At 37.3% G+C, this 18,076-nt stretch overlaps 1 protein-coding gene across 1 annotated transcript in view; it reads left to right on the forward strand.

Moving 5' to 3' along the window:
* Nucleotides 1-18,076, forward strand: part of MALRD1 (MAM and LDL receptor class A domain containing 1) — a 303,969-nt gene that overhangs the window by 76,927 nt on the left and 208,966 nt on the right. The window contains exons 15-20 of the mRNA XM_013949322.2: nucleotides 295-447; nucleotides 596-701; nucleotides 2,042-2,409; nucleotides 4,068-4,480; nucleotides 12,364-12,451; nucleotides 15,468-15,644. Coding sequence (XP_013804776.1) covers nucleotides 295-447; nucleotides 596-701; nucleotides 2,042-2,409; nucleotides 4,068-4,480; nucleotides 12,364-12,451; nucleotides 15,468-15,644 — 1,305 coding nt within the window. The remainder of the gene's footprint in view (nucleotides 1-294; nucleotides 448-595; nucleotides 702-2,041; nucleotides 2,410-4,067; nucleotides 4,481-12,363; nucleotides 12,452-15,467; nucleotides 15,645-18,076) is intronic.

The following is an 18,076-nucleotide window of genomic DNA, read 5'->3' on the forward strand; positions in this document are numbered from 1 at the left end:
GTTCCTCTCTGCCTGCTCTGTGTACTTTGGCTGTGGTGCCTTTAAAGTGGAGACCTTATTTTACTGAATACATGGCATATAATGATGGCTTGGTTGTTCTTGTGGGACAGTTGTCTTAACTATTATAAAACAAATAACTCATCTTGTCCTCTGTCTCCCCATACCCCTTTCCTTGACTTTTGTCTAGGATATTGGTGATGTGTTAGAAATGTTTTATTTCCTTTTCATACTGTAAAGCTCATTTGGTACTGTTATGTTCAGAGACAAAGCCAAATGTCTCTTTGCTCATTTCAGCTGCTGTGTGTGACTTTGAAACAAACAACTGTGGTTGGCTTGAAACTGTAAATGAAGATGAATTTGACTGGGTAAGGAGTTCCAGTAGTGCTCTTCCACCTGCTTTTCAGACACAAGCTCCTCTGCAGGATCACACCTACAACAAGTCTGAAGGTAAGACAAATCAGGCCTAGAGACAAAGTGGCATAGATACAGCTGCCCTTCAATCAGATTTAAAGTGGAGGCTGTGAACCCTTTCAAAACTTTTAGAAATGCTTTCTTTCTTCAGCCTGAAAGGTTGTTTTCTGTTTTATTTCAATAGGTCATTTTATGTTCATTCTGAAAAACAGCAGCAACATTTCACAAGTTGCTCAGCTACGAAGCCCAAAGTTCAGCCAAACTGGATCAAGTTGCACAGTGTCTTTCTGGTATGAAAGAAGTTAGATTTAAATTTATGGATCATCTCACATAGCTTCTCTTGGACTGAAATGGAGGTTATAGTTTACAGCAGTATATGCCATCCTCCACAGTATTGCTGCTTTTTATTCTTTAATCATACAGTGTTCATTATGACCAATAAGCTGAAGCATTTGGAAAACAGAACTGAAATATGGGACTGCTTTGTTGCCATGCTTTGGGCAAAAATATATTAAAGGATTGTGTCTACATTTACATAGAGAAATACCACAGTCATTCTGATAACATTTCTGCTTTGGATAAGTCAGTCCCAAAATTTTAGGGAGTTTTGCTCTAGAATAGAAAGCCATCCAGAAATCTAGTACTACATTCATTGAGTTGTTTTTGGTATCCCAAAATTAGTTTGTGCCTTCTTTAAATGACAGCTCTGTTGCAAGAACTGGAGCCTCACTTCCCATCCTTTCCTTATATACATAAAAAAAAGTCCTTTCAGTTACTGCCCCAGGACTGCACAGAGATTGTGCTGTTCACGAAGAGGGACAGAAAAAATAAATCATAAGTTTTGTACTGAGGTCAGAGATGATACTACTGCTTAAATAAATCTGTTTGGACTGGCTTTAGTGCAGTGCTCAGTGTAGTGTTTCTGAGTATTGCATTTTCTGTAGATAAAAAAAAAGTCTTTTTGTCAGATTCATTACTTGAAAGTGGAGGGAAGGTAATCTTGCTATTTGGTGGAGTACACCTCTGGAAATTACGAATTGTTGGTTCTATTGCTGTTCTGTTCCCAGTTAAGATGTATCATTGCTGTTCAACCTTTTGACTCTCTACTTGTTTATTTCCAAAATTTTAAATTAGATATGGTATTATTAAACTCACTTATGTATTTATGGTTTTAAAATGCTTTGAGATCCTCCAAAAATGCTGTAAAAATGTGACATGTTAACAATAACTACCATAGATTGAAGGTGTGCTTTTACATTCAGTAAGTGTTCTTTTTTCTTTCTTGAAACTTCACAATTGTGTATTGAATTAAATTTATGAAAGACACATTAAGCATCTGAGTGAGCAGTGAACTCACTCTGAGTGAGCTTATTATGAAAACAAAAGTCTCTTTCCAGTTATGGATTATAACTTAATGAAGTATACTTCTCTCATAATCTTAAATTCTTGAAATGAGCTTTAGATTCATATTTTAGCCTGCCCTGCTATCAATATCAGTATACAGAATGTGGATAGGCAATGAAGTCTTCCTATATTTCTCAGAGCTATAACAGAAAAGATATTGGTCCAGTATACTTGATGTGGTCTGTTCTCCTTGTTTGCATCCTTAACTTTGTTGCTATCATTTTAGGTATTACAATTATGGACAGTCAGTTGGAGCCGCAGAGATGCAATTGCTGGTGGATGGGCTGAAAGAGCCTACTGTCCTTTGGAGGATATATTACAACCAGGGAGATCAGTGGTTGAAGGCATTCATTCAGCTTGGACGCCTTCCACATCCTTTCCAATTATCACTTGATAAAATCAGTTTGGGTTTTTATGATGGCGTCTCAGCAATTGATGATATTATGTTTGAAAATTGTGCTCTTCCACCTCCAGCAATAAGTTGTGAGGGTCCTAATCATTTCTGGTGCAGAGTCACAAAAGCATGTATTGACAGTTTAATGGTGTGTGATCTTGTGGATAACTGCGGGGATGGATCAGATGAAGACAACTGTAGTGAGTACTTTGTTATTTCTTACTTTATATCAAAACAAAAGTTACTTGCCAAGTTCATCCCTGGCATAGACAAGCACAGTACTATTACAGCCTATCAATGTGACAGCCACTAATGACACAACTGAATATAGTTACTGCTGAAATAGATTCTAAAAATTATTCTTAACCTAAATGCATATGATGAGTTACAGATGAATTTGAGGGTGAATGTAATTCATTTCCTTTATTAAAACTAGTCATATTTCTTTAACTTTTGTAAAATAAACCCATGTATTACAAGTTTATTCTCAAAGGGATAATTCATAGTCTGCCAATTGATTTTGGTTCAAGTGCTGACTTTGATTGCACTGATGGAAGTAGAACAAAAGGTGTATATGAACTGAGAGGAGTGTATGTCCTATCTATATATAATTCTCTGTCTACCTAGAAAATATTAATATGCCTGTATTACTAGAAGATACTAGTCATGCTGGAGATAATTGCACCTTTCCAAGAAAGAACTCATAGGAACTGAACAAAGCTATGGGTCATTCACATTCTCTACATTTACCTTGCAGTGCTGAAGGGTGTTGTTGATGATTTTTTTCCCTCATGATGATTTTTTTCCCTTCATCAATTTTAAGAATTCAGGAACATTAATATAAAACAAAATTAATAGCTAGCAGAAGCTTTATCACATCCTGAGGTAACTAAATTATGCAGATCACAATGAGGTTCAGAAATAGGGTACACTGTACATGCTTGAAGGGAATTGTACTAGTATCTGCTGAATAACAACTTAAACCTAATATGAATTAAAAGTAAAGCACAAACTTTCTAGCCTATCTCAAATTTGCCACTTGTAATAGGAAGTAATGCTTATCTTGTTTATAATCCATTTTGAGGTCCATAAATTATCCATGGTTTTGCAGTTCAGGACATCATAACAAATAACAGTTTCATTAAGAAAAGAACTAGAATTGGCCATTATGTCAGTTAGTCACTCTCTATGGAAGAGAGATGCAAAGATGGAAACCAGATTTTCCATCTCTGATACTCATTTTATTTTTTGCATTAGAAGTAATTGGTCTAATCAATATATTTTGGCTTGATATCAAGTAAAGTGAAATTGCATTATATAAATGTCTCTCTTGAATTTAGCTCTGAGAAAGTGGTTGCATTAGTATTACTAGGGACAATAAGGATGTAGAAACGGAGTTAAAATTTGATTTTATTTATCATGCAAAAACATCTTAGGTCACTTCTTATATCTACCACAACATCATACAGGCTACTGCAGTTTTAACTCCTTCATTCGTTTAAATTTCAGTTAAGGGACTTTGCATACTTTAATTATAAAAATATACACATTTATTTAATAATGTAATTAGTATAATGTTCTTTATAGTTCTATTTATTCAGTAAGTTAATTATGTGCAGTTTGCCAGATGTATATTAGAAGAGACACTAATTAACTAAAGTGGTTTTTTTGTTGTTTTTTTTTGTCAAGGCAGTGTAAAACTATTCTTCAAAGGGAAATTTTTGCAAGGGGAAAAAGAAAATGTTTGGGTTTTTTTTCTCTATATTAGAAGGAAGATGAATGAAAAATACATCAAAGTAGTATCAATGTTTGATACTACTTTCAGTACTTTACAGTCTGTTCTGTTTACATGTTTCAGATCCTGACCTACAGTGTAACTTTGAAAATGGGCTGTGCAATTGGGAGCAGGACATAGAGGATGACTTTGACTGGATCAGAAAACAGGGTCCAACCCCCACGCTTAATACAGGCCCGTTAAAGGATCACACAACAGGCACGGTCAGGGGACACTACCTCTACATGGAATCCTCAGAGCCTTATGTATTCCAAAATAAAGCAGTTTTGCTTAGTCCTGTCTTCAAGCCCTATGGCAACGAAACTTGCATTTTCCGCTTTCACTATCATATGTTTGGAAAGCAAGTTTATAAGCTGTCAGTCTTCCAGAGAACTGAGAGTAATACCAAGGGACAGCTGCTGTGGTACAAGTTTGGAAATCAAGGCAACAGATGGATAAGACAGACACTCCATATCAATAGCTCTAAGCCATTTCAGGTATGACCCTTCTAGTCTGTGATATACTCACTTACTGCATCATCAAACACTGCATAATCTGAAAGCTGTTAGTAATTGTCTGATTAAATTGACTTTGAAATAGATGTGTAGTGTTTTGACTAAGTATGTTCCAAATATTTAGTTTTTGTGGAAGTTGCTTTTCCCTCTAAAAAAAGGTGATTATAATCTTTTGAATATGAACCTATGATATATAAAGTAGGTGTTATTTTTGTTTTTCTAGCATTGAGCACAACAAATTTTTCTGTGAACCTGCTACAGAACAGCTTGGCAAAAATTTTGGTTTATTCAAAAGAAGCCGTGGTGAGGCTGCATCTGAATTATTGTGTCCTGGGCTCCCCAGTGCGAGAGAGACGTGGTCATACTGAAGTCGGTCCAGTAAAGGGCCACTAAGATAATTAAGGGGCTGGAGCATCTCTCATATGAGGAGAGGCTGAGAGAGCTGGGCCTGTTCAGTCAGGAGAAGAGAAGGCTGAGGGGGGATCAATGTGTTTAAATACACATGATGTATGTGTATTTATATGCATTGAAAAGACGGGGGGTGGGGAAGGGTAGTGCAAAGAGGATGGGTCCAGACTCTTCTCATTGGTGCCCAGTGACAGAATGAGAGGCAATGGGCACAGACTGAAACCCAGGAAATTCCACTTGAACATAAGGAAACACTTCTTTAGAGGTTGCCCAGAGAGATCGTGGAGTCTCCATTGTTGGAGATATTGAAAACCTGACTGGACAAGGTCCTGGGCAGCCTGCTCTAGGTGACCCTGCATGATCAGGGGGGTTGGACCAGGTGATCTCCAGAGGTCCCTTCCAACCCCAATTATTCTGTGATTCTGTGCAACAACATTAAAGCTGTGGCCTCTACATTTACTGTGTTGTGGTCTCTGCATACTCTAATGTCAGTGTTTCATTGTTTCCAAATGCTTAGTGTTGTAGATCAGCTTCATGCTTGAAAGGAAAGTTTAGATTCACTTGAGAATATTAAATAGGATTTTTTTCTTGAAATTCTACAAATAAGATACAGCTTTTTGATAATTTTCTGATCAAAACACAGGTCTTGATGTCCAAAATTTCTTATCTGTCCCTGGAAAGAGTATCACTGTCAGCTGTTTTAGGATTTTCAGAGGTTCCTAGGCAATAGAAAACTTTAGGCTCAGGACTGAAGATGGCCCAATTCTTTGTAATACAGACCTTCATTTAAATTTTTCTCTTCTACGTGTGAGAGTCAAACATACAGCTGAAATAAAATAGATGTTACCACCTCTTCCTCTTCCATCCCAATATAATTCTGTCATTTGTTTACCATGTTGCAAGAAAGAATTATTATTTATGAATAGTAAACCCCCAAAACTCACATTTTTGGTTTACTTACAAGCATGGGAAGCCAATTCTGTGAGCATATAAACAATCTTACCTATATACTGACTGTTAGCAAAAGGAGGAGTTCTCAGCTAAAAATCTGAAGCTGCAAAGATCCTGGAGGCCATCTGGAAAGCCAGATCCCCTTTTGGATGTTTCAAAGTCTATAGATATGAAACTGTAGGGCCTTTAATTGAATGCTCTGGCGTAAACCCAAAGGAAACAGCCCATGAAGACTTCCTTTGCTCTCATCAGCTCGCTCTAAACCTTGTTCTCAAAATTATATATTTTTCAGGAAATCTTTGTTCTAGCTACCATCAAAACATGGCTGAAATTTAGTGTGTCTCCCTCAGATATTTTGCATCGAAGTATTAAATGTGATATCAGTGAGCAAAACAGGAGAGGTTGGATGAGTAAAAAAGGAACTTTAGAGATAACATATTTAAGTGAAAGGAATGCAGTTCTCCGAGCCAAAATTAACTGTATCTCTCAAATACTAATACTGACAAAGTGACAAAACTGTTCCAAAATACACAAGCTTATAAAACTGTTTGGTAACTGTAGGATAGTGTGATCCAGAGTTTTCCTTTGAATTCAGATTGGTATCACACAGAAGTCTGCAAAGGCTTTGCCTGTGTTTTAGGAAAATTGCATATCTAATCTCTTTTAATAATCTGGTCTTCTAATGTAAGCAATAACTGAGCAGTTGTGTATTCTGGACCTTTTAGGGAGTGTTTGAATTTGAATGGAGAGCTGCAATTCTTGCTTCCTTAGTAGGGGTTTAGCTGTGTTTGACTGTGCTACCAGAGCTTGTGATTCCCCTGGTATGTGTGGGTGGAAGGAAGGAGTGGAATATTTGTCTGTAATGTTTCAGCAGCTGTTATTTTCACAAGCTCTCTACACACATCACATAGATAATCAACCCATGTAATTTTGCAAATAGAGCAAGAGGATATTCCAACATGTTTCTGTGAAAATAGCAAGTTAAAAATATGTTCCTTGTCAAAGATACCCCTTTTAACATATGGGACACTAGTTTCAATAAGAAAAAACAGGCTGTTGAGTGTACTTACCTCTTTCCTTGATCTAAATTTATTTTAATCTCCCTGAGAAGACCAGTTAAATGTTTTTTTCCTTATAAGTGCATTTGAAAAGGTAGTAAAATACCAATCTGTCCATGGTAGCCTCCTTATATTGATGATGAAGAGTGTTTGCTTTTATCTTCCTTGAATAATCACAATACCTGACACAGTTTCATCTTGGAATAAAGTGTGAAGATTCTATTTTAACATCTTAGATAAACGTAGCTGGTTTAGTCTGCCCTCTTCATCCAAGCTTTTCTGGATACAGCAAAAGTAAATGATGAATTATGTGAGCAATGACAAAATATATCAATCCTTTTGGGCAGTGCAGTCTCCTTCTTTTAGTTATATGTAAATCAGATACCTACAGTATTCTTCATAGGATATCTAGGGCCACTTTACTGTAATGCAAACCGTATTATTTTAAAAAATCAGAATTATCTTGCACAGATGTAATTCAGTTTTGCTCTTATGTAATATATATGCGCATCTCTAAACAAAGATGATTACAAACCTTTGATACTTCAAAGCATAAATAATACATAAAGGAGTCTAATAGTCTATGCATATTTTTATAATCATAGAATATTATAATTTAATAATAATATATAATAATATAAAAACATTTTCTCAATTTTATTATGAAACTTTAAAAAATTCAAATATACTATTCAAATACACCATTAATGTTAAACTGAATATAATTTAAAAATAATATTTTGAAAATCGAATACAAAAACTTTATTTCCCTTCAAATACAAAACTCTCTGCCTTTAAGTGTGAAAAACAAAGACCAAAATGAGGAGGAAATAGATAATGAAAATTCAGTGAAAAATACTAGCTTATGGAAGCTTATATGTAAAATAAAATTTCAATTAAACAGGTTCAAGATGCATTTGGTATTTTCCTATTTTACAAGTGGTTAATAAAGGTATACAACCAAATTATCTGTAATAATTTTACTCTTATTATCAAATAGGTATTAGTTCAGGAAATAAAGGAATATTGATTGAAAATTAGAATGATACGTTTGCTCTGAATATACAATAGTAGTATGTTCTACAAACAGAAATAGAAGCCAAGTTTCTTTCACTGACCTTTTTTTTTTTTTAGTACTTGTGCTATTTTTATATTCTTCTCAGTGTAAAATCCATGCTGTTTGCATTTTAAGGGCCTGATTCTGAGATATTTATGCCTTAGTCTACTGTTAATCGCATAAAACAGATTTCTTAAACTCCTGAGCAGCTTGCTTGCAATTCTAAACCAGATGTAAAGGTTTGGAATATGACCAAGCAAGGGAAGACAGATCACTGAAGGACAGTGTATCCCCTTCCCCTCAGTTTAGCACATTGCTGTTTGCATTTTTGATATTCTAACATGCTGTTTACAGGTGGATGTGCCTGTCAGAGTCCAGTACTCTCTGACCAGGTTCTTTTAGATATTCCACACACATGGAGAGTGGAATGTTTAATATAAAAGTTTACTTTGAAGATATTTGATGTTATACAGGATTTTTGTTTTAGCAGAGTGATCCAGCAATATACTGAAATCACAATGCAAGCGTACACTTACACATTTTTATCACAGTACCAATATGATTGCCATTACTGGTCTCTATAATATGCTCACCATCACGACACGGGAAGGAATACGTGGGTTGAAGCCAGCTTAAGCCCCTCACTCTCTTTGAAATTCCTTTGTTAGTTGTTGAGGTTTTATACTCTGTGTTGGGCTGAGCCACGTATACACTTCCCCTGTACTGGTCTGGCTATCTCAGGGAGTCCTTCAACTCATTTATATCTGGTCTATGGCTACTTAAAACAAAGGTCACCCTCTGGCCCCCTTTGTGTTGAGACAAAGTCAGTTCTCTGTGCAACAGCAAGGATTAAGGAGTCACATCATTCCTGAGCTTCATGGGCACCTCCTCCTTGCCCATCTCCTCTGAGCCTTCTTCCATTGTAGGGGTTATTGATCGGTCACAGCGCCATGTCTTACTCATTATTTACAATGACAATTTTGTACTTTTGAAATTTTTGCTAGTTTGGGAAAAAATATTTTCTGTCCAGAAATGGAATTCCCTTCTGTTAAAACAAAATGTGACTTGTTCCCATGTCTTTGGGGTTCTTCTGATCTTCTAAACATCCCCTTTCTATTATTCAGGCTGCACTATCCAACTATAAGCTCTGACCAGTCCTATTTCATACATTCTCACATAAATGACTTTGATGTTGGTGTTTACTGTGAGTCTGTCAAAACTAATTAATTTAGTTTTCTGTAAAATCATTTTGTCTCATTTGACACTACACAGTAAGATGTGAGTTGTCTCAGCATCTGCAAGACACAGGAATTCAGTACGACTGTATTTGCAGCTTTCATCTCTGGTTTTAAGCCCTAGAACCCTGCAGGATTCCCACGTCTTCTCTTTTGTAGATTCCTCAGTTCATAGGATCTGATGTTGCAGCCACCAAGTTCTGAACTGGGAGGTGTTCCCTGGTGGAATCCCTGAGCATCATTTCTAGATCAGCTAGCAGGAAATATCTTCGAGAATTACTAGGGCTCCTTTACCTTTCAGATACAAAGCACTGAAAAACAGCCTTCAGGATGGTTTTGTATGGCTGTGCAGAAATTTTCAGTGGTTTGTAATTTCAGTATTTTTGTATTTCCAGAAAAGTGGGGGGGGGGGGCAGTCTTTCTTGTCTGATCATTAATTGATATGCGTCACGTCAAAATTCTGAACTTGCATTGGTGTACTGCAGAAAATGGTGAAAGGGAACTGACCAAACTTAGCCATATTCTATTTCTTGCAGGCAGCTTAGCTGGAAGAGTATACATTTTATTGTCCCAAAGAGAGGTATTCCTTCCTAGTGTGAACAGCAATGTGAAGGAGACCATGTTCCAAGCTGTCGGTTGTGTATCAGCACATGCAGCTAGGTCTCATCCTTACCACTAAACACTACTGTTTGGAAGAAACCTAGTTCTGAAGGGGTTGTGCTCTTTCTTCTGTTTTTCCTAAGAAAACAGAACAAAGTAGTTGGATGCTTGCCCTTATTTCAGGAAAATTCATCAAGATTAAAAAAATGAAGTAGAAAAGTTTGACCTTTTCTAGTATACTAGGGTAAAGACTATTCCTCCTGGAAAAAGAGGTGGCTAGGGATATGATAGAGAAACAGTGAATCACTAGTGTCATGGAGAAACTACACAGGGCATGATTATTCATAATTTCTCATGATACAAAGAATGAGAGGTACTCTGTGAAATTATCAGGCAGCAGAATTAAATGGACAAAAGGAAATACTATTTTAGGACAGTCTGTTGTGCTACTTGTTGCCAGGGGATATTTTGGATACCAGGAAGTATGAATGGGATCAATAAGCAACTCAGCAAATTATTGAAAGAGATCTGTCAAGGGCTACCAGACACAATAATGAGGCTCTAACATCCAACTTATGATAGACTGCCAAAAGCTTGGGAGCTGCCACTGCATGTGTCTTTTGTTCTCATTGTGGATGTAGCAGCAAGCCACCATGAGAGAGACACTGCAGTTGGCTGGACAGGTGACCTAATCTCTGGTACTGCTGTTCTCATGCCATGCAGCAGTGTGCTGCAGACAGCTTTTGGTGACAGTTTGGCACCTCTCCAGTTTTGAATATCTCCGGAGAAGGAGACGCCACAACCTCTCTGGGCAACCTGTTCCAGTGCTCTGTCACCCTCACAGTGAAAAAGTTTTTCCTCATGTTCAGATGGAAGCGTCTGTGTTTCAGTTTGTGCCCGTTGCCTCGCGTCCTGTCGCTCGGCACCACTGAAAAGAGTCTGGTCCCATCCTCTTGACACCCTCCCTTCAGATACTTGTACACGTTGATAAGATCTCCTCTCAGCCTTCTCCTCTCCAGGCTAAACAGGCCCAGCTCTCTCAGTCTTTCCTCATAAGAGAGATGCTCCAGTCCCCTAATCATCTTTGTGGCCCTTCGCTGGACTTGCTCCAGTAGTGCCACATCCCTCTTGTACTGGGGAGCCCAGAACTGGACGCAGTACTCCAGATGTGGCCTCACCAGGGCTGAGTAGAGGGGGACAATCACCTCCCTCGACCTGCTGGCAACACTCTTCCTGATGCACCCCAGGAGACCATTGGCCTTCTTGGCCACAAGGGCACATTGCTGCCTCATGCTTAACTTGGTGTCCACCAGCACTCCCAGGTCCTTCTCAGCAGAGCTGCTTTCCAGCAGGTCAACCCCCAACCTGTACTGGTGCATGGGGTTATTCCTCCCCAGCTGCAGGACCCTGCACTTGCCTTTGTTGAACTTCATGAGGTTCCTCTCTGCCCACCTCTCCAGCCTGTCCAGGTCTCTCTGAATGGCAGCACAGCCCTCTGGTGTATCGGCCACTCCTCCCAGCTTTGTATCGTCAGCAAACTTGCTGAGGGTGCACTCTGTCCCTTCATCCAGGTCATTGATGAAGAAGTTGAACAAGACTGGACCCAGTACTGTCCCCTGGGGGACACCGCTAGCTACAGGCCTCCAACTAGACTCTGCGCCGCTGATCACAACCCTCTGAGCTCTGCCATTCAGCCAGTTCTCAATCCACCTCACTGTCCACTCATCAGTTCTTTAAAAATTGGCAAAGACATAACTTTAATATTTTAACCACAGTGGGTCAGCAAAAATATTTATGTCTTTTTTAAAAATGTATGTTTTGAGGAGGCTTTCTTCAGGAACAGGGTTTTATAAAGTAGTAAAATTAAGAAAATTTCGAGTAATCTATCCCTAATCACCTGCTAGGATTGTGACAATTCAGCATCAGTAGGAAGAAAAGAGGTTTATTCTGTCATCCAGAGAGTATTTCACAAATACTAACCTTTCCCATTTCTTGGCAATAGACAAAAAAGAGAAAGTATGTGTATATAGTATTAGTAACTTTAATGACTATTTAGTCTGTAAATATGTATTAAAATATTCTATAAAGAATATTTTTCTTTAAAGAGGTCCATAGCATATCTGTAACCTGCTTGGTTATTTTCATAGCAGTGGGATTCCTACATGGTTATATAATTCATTCAGATAGACATTATTATAATTAATCATGATTAATGTTATTACAATAAGTACCAAAGGACCTAATCATAATATGCCACTTAGGATAATGTCTTGCCATCATTTTATATCACAATGATGTTTCAGTGGATTTACACGACTGTAAAGCCAGCCATACTAATATTATAGTTCCCTGTGATTAATGTGAACACCAGAGAAAGCTGATAGTAATTAGTCTTTTGTAAAGTGTCACTAAATACAATATTTAAGTTCAATTTTAAGTTCATTTTAAGTTTGAAACATAGTAAATGACTCTTCTATCAATCGATATAAAATATTTAATGAGAAGTGGAAGTCTGCTATATGCTGAAAGATGCTTTTGTAATTATTGTTTCCCTAGGTCTTGGTGGAAGGTACTGTAGGAGACGGTTTCACTGGAGACATTGCAATTGATGACTTGTCCTTTCTATCATGTACTCTTTACAATGGTGAGTAAGAACAAAATTAAAGTTGAGTGTACATCTCTTAGCAGTGAGCTGATTCTTTGCTGTCATTTGTGAGTATTGGTACTGGAAAAACAAACCAGACTGAACTGTGACTTATGTCCAACAACGAAATCCAGACTTGTTTTCCAACTTCCCAGACCCCCTTATTCGTGATCTTCCCTGCATACTCTGGAAAGCCAACAGCATGAAGCAGTTTCTGCTGTGCATGTAAGGTCTGAAAGAAGCCGTCAGTAGCAAGCGTGGAAGCGCTCTTTGGGATCTCAGTATAACTTGATTTCTAGAAGGAAAAACAAACTTAACTACATGTAAGCAAACTGACTTTTCATTTAGGAAAATCAGTTTGATACAGCCTTCCTCCTCTCCCCCCAAAACTACTTAATGTTTTTGCAGTGACAATTGCTCTCACATTGCAGCACACAAACAGTTCAGATGATAGGGTAGCCTGTCCTCCGAAGTCATTACTACCTAATATGGTAAAATGTCTACAGAATTGTAAAATATTATACACAGAAATACTGTATTCCAAGACACCAAATGATTTCAAACCTGTTATGTTTCATCATGGAAGGGATTTTAAGAAGACTAGCGTTAGCCGCAGCAGACATTACAATGTTATATATGGTCTGACAGTTGATGTACAGTCATAAGAGGGCTGCAGAACAGCAAATACAATTCAAAACAAAGTTTTTCTTTCTGAAAATTAGTATCTTAGCATTAGATCTAAAACATCCTAGTGCATGTATGTTTTGTTTCTGCTATTCCAAAAACTTCCTATAGGTATAAATAGTTCTATTAGGAATATCAAGTACATGTGGCATGTTTCTCCTGTAGATAATTGTCTCCCATTTTGGCAAGTTTATATAGTATATAACAACATTTATTGCAACTCTTTGAATATAAACTCTTATTCAAAACAAATTTGGTGAATACACTGTTAGTGGAAAAAGTCTGGTAGTGGAGGAAGAAAATCTTAGAATAACAGGTTAAAAAAAGCCCTACTTATTTACAAATGAGACATGAAAATAGATTTAAAAAAAAAAAAAAAGAAGAAAGTTGCAAAGTACAGAGGGTCAGTGTTTCAAGGTTCATATGTAAGAAAAAAAAGGTTATTTTGTTTAGGAAGATGAAAGTCCTCAAGTATAATGGTAGACGAACTGAATAGGAAATAGTTTTTGTGTTCCATAAATTTTTTTAAAGACTTTTAGTATTGAGAGTAATTTATGAGACATTTCAAGCTCCTACTGCCTCTATTTTACCACGTTGCTTCCTCCACAAAATAAAAATCCCAACCAATGATGAAAGAGTTAAAGAGACTGTGGAAATAGCCTGCAAAACAGGCAATAGAAGTAGTGTATTCTACTGGATTTAATACAAGTTGGATCAGGGACATGAAGCTGGGCTTCCACGTCTCATCTCTGCAACCTGGAATTAAGCGCTGGCTGCCCAGCTGGAATCATTCCACTTTGAATAACAGATACTGACCAGGGAGAAATTGGCTGGGTCACATGGTGGTAAAGTCATTCACCTGTGATATTAAAGATGTAGAAACTTGCACATTTGTTTTCAATGCATTGCTTGAATGCCCTAACTACAGGCTATACAATGACGCTTGCTCTGGCCAAAATTACATTTCATAAGTTGTACAAAATGAATTATTTCCAGAGGGAAAAAGGAGATGATTCTGTCCGTAGTACTTATGGCATTTCAAAATTTCTTCTGTTCCAGTGAATTAGGAGCAGAAACTTGAACATGGCATCCTTTCTACTCCTGGAGAGTGTACAGCCCATGCTGTGAAACCACTCTGGAAATTTCTTTCCTCCCACTGCTTCCCTCGCCAGTTTATGCCCAAATTTTCATCCTGGACTTAGGAACATTTCACTAAAACTGATCAGAGGTGGATTCAATACATATAAAAAATTTTAATGATAAATACTATATTTAAAAACTTCTGACCAATAAGGTCATTGCTGTAACTGTGAGTTGTGGATACATTTATTAGATCATCTAATTATTCCTTCAAATGGTTCCTCCTCCTAAATCTTTTGTTTGAGCCTTAGGATATTATTAGTGTATCATTTATTTGATGTCAAAGATGTGGTTTCTACCTTACAAAATAGAAATATGGCTCCTGCTCCTGGGGAATTTATAATCAGTCTTAGTGCTCCAGGTCTTAAGAGAAAAAATGATTCCTCACTGGCCCAGATACATTTTATATCAAAAGTCTGCACATACACTTTTTAATTAACTCAGGTGCATTACTTAGGTGCATTGTGCACTACAGCTAATCATTTCATTAGAGATTAAATTTAAAAAGGGACTTATATAATACAAAGACCTTATATGGATAGTGATAGCAAGGGTTTTCAAGGAATCAGGGCTAGCCTGCAGGAAGGTGCACAGGAAACAATAAGAGGAAAAGGCAATGGATTAGAAAAAAGCTGTAATGATGTTGAATGAAACAGAAAGTAAGTGGTAGAACAATGACCTCAAAACATTTTTTTCTAATGGAAAAAAATATTTTTTCAGTGATGAAATGAGAATCTAAGAAGGTTACATAGTAATTTTCACAGTCAGTTGCAGTAATCAAAGTGTTGGAAAAAATCCATTATCATCTAAATAATGTTAGCCTTGCTTCACAGGGGAATTAATTTTTTTGTGATTGTTTTACCAGTTTCTTTTGTGTTAGCTTTTTGAAATGACTGGCCAATTTCAGCCAAATTTGGAAGACAGGTGAGAGGCTCAAATAAATTCTTTCAAGCGTTGAAGAAATGACGGTTGACCAGCATGACCAAACTAGTACTTTCCACTGGAGAAGCTCAGCTATGATACGTTCAATTCAGTTCCTTCTGGGTGGCATCTGAGACATTCTACTTGGCCACCCAGCCATATTTCCAGTAAAGCTGTACCCTTGGGGCTGGCGAGTGACTTGGGGACAAATTGTTAGAAAACTAGGCTCCCTTAATTCTGTAGGTCACTATTTTTTTTTTTTTTTTTAAAGGAAACTTGCCAGCAATCTCTACAACTCCGTCAGGAACTTCAGTTCCTGCCACGCTCCCCATGAACAACTGCACAGAGGAGGAGTTTGTCTGTAGAGCCTCTGGCAATTGCATCCAGATGATCCAGAAATGTGATTTTAGGACTGACTGCTCTGATAAGTCTGATGAAGCACCTTGTGGTGAGTGAACTAAATCTTGTACTTTGCTATCTTATTCATTTGTGGATATTAAACATACTGCTCTAACTACTCTATATTTACACTTGCCATTTGGTATTAGAACCTAGGTGTTGTTTTTAATGTGATTTTGCTTCCCCAAAACTAGCATTCTGCTTTTATTATGGGAATCTGAGATGTTATTCATTTTCTGCCTTCTAATGACAGACTTGACATTTTATATTCCATTTCAACTTACTACTGCAATAGGAAAAAAAATTCTTCAATCCCCCAGTGGTTGGTAGCTATGCATAACAATTTCTAAAAGTGAACATAGTTTCTCAAGTTAAATGACACATTTAAATTTTTCAAATGCTCACTAGTCCAAAATGGAAGTGAGAATAACTGTAGTCTCATGGCTGGGATACTCATCTGGGAGACTTGGGTCCACTTCCTCCTTCAATGAATATTGAAAGTACTTTTACACAAAGAAATTGTGAAAATCAGCTGCAAACATAAGGATGCTTTTGTCATCATCTCTTTGTTCCTTTGACAAGACTGATTTTTCTTTGAGGTCTATGTCTAACTGAGCTGCAAATCCTGAATTGAGGGAGGAACCTAGCATTAGGTGTCTAGTTTCCTGAGAGAAAATCCCAGCTGCTTCCCTATGGCTAGAGTATGCAGCATGGCATACTCTACAAAGAAGTCAGTGAGTTCCAGCCTGTAAATTGCTAAGAGCTCTGATAGTCAAATAAGAACATTGGAATTAGGACAGTGCAGGAGGTCACCACACTTTGTAGATGTCTAAGAGATTTCTTAATTGCTTCTAAATTGCCACAGTTCACACTATAGCTTTTAAGCAGAAATGGTTACTGACTTTTTTTTTTGTCTGAAAACACAATACTTGAAAATACTGCTCTTCAGAAGCTGATTAATGAGGGGGACAGACATCTAGAGACAGTGACTTCATCTGCCATTGCGAGCTAAACCATTCTCACTATGATCAAAACTCTACATTCATTATAAATTGTGTAGGGAACTCCAATCTTCTCTCTCAGGACTGAGGACTCAACCAGGCAGCAGGGAGTCTAATGTTACTGTTCTTATTTCTTTTGTGGGAATAACTCTGGAAGAAATGAGGCTGATTTATAAATATTGATGGGTAATTCCCTGTAGTGTGAATAAATACCAGCCATTGAAAACCTGCATTGAAAAATAAACAGAGAGTCCTTTGGAGAGAACTTTTTTTTTTCCAGAAATTTACATTGTCTTACAAAACATCCTTTCCTTTTGAAAGAGATAACTACTATGGAGAATACACCTTTAGGTACTTGCTCTGTCTGAAGTCTGCAATCACTACAGCAATGATGGCAATTTATCACTCGAGTGACAGTACTCGGATAAGGGTTTAGTATGTCCTTACTGCGGGCAAAAATATGTTCTCAGGAAGTGGTTATGCTTTCTCAATGGTATTTAAAATGTAATTTTATAAAACATGTAAAAAAAGTTAAAAATACTTAATACCATGTCACTCATCCATGTCAGGAAGCATCACAAATCTTTGTATGGATAACTAGTCAGATCACACTGGTTGCAGTTTGTTTCTTTACTGAAAATTTAAAAGCTATAAATCAAAACTGTTTTGACATCCCCTCCCTCCTTAATCTCCCATCTGTGGCCTCCAGGAGAGGAAGCACAGGACACATTCTGCTAACACAGTATAATTTGCTCATACAGAAATTACCTCAGCTACACCAGCTTTTGAGCTTCATGTGTTGGAAATACAGTTTTGTTTCTCTGCATAATTCTCACAGCAGCCGCTTAGACTTATGTATAAAAATCTGTTCTAATGTTTTGGAAAGTGACAGGAGGCATTTTGGATCACAGAGGCCAAGTTAGAGTTTCTGTAAAATGTTCAGGAAGGCATTCTAGAGAATAAATATTCTTTAAGTAGCAGAAATGGATTTTTTTTTTTCCCCACATATCCTTGCAGGGAGGATGCATTGTGAAGGAGGGATATTAGTAAGCTTACTTTTCTTGTCCAGTCACTCAGGAACCAAAAACTGAGGCACAGACAACTGTTTGTTTATTAATAATTCAGTACTTGACACCAATGTTAAATAGCCGCATTGTTATGTGGTTTTCAGCTATTTTGGGGACTGCTTGAAATATTGATTTGTTGTTTTTAGTGTTCTTGTCAAGGAGTTTGTGTATAATGTACAATGAGTTGCTAACATCATCAGACTGTAGGACTGAAGAAAGAATCATACAGCAGCTATCAGATTCAGAACTGGTGGATTTTATATGACATTTCAGCGTATTTCACATGACAGATAGTTAGAATGGCCTGAAAGCTGGTAGCCGCCTATGATGGTAGATACCAAGGTTTAAAAGACTTGCTATATTTCCAAAGATAGAATCTGCCTCCTAAATAAGAATATAGAGAGCAACATTGA

The sequence above is a fragment of the Apteryx mantelli genome, chromosome 2 (genome assembly GCF_036417845.1).
Source record: "Apteryx mantelli isolate bAptMan1 chromosome 2, bAptMan1.hap1, whole genome shotgun sequence".
Classification (NCBI taxonomy): Eukaryota; Metazoa; Chordata; class Aves; order Apterygiformes; family Apterygidae; genus Apteryx; species Apteryx mantelli.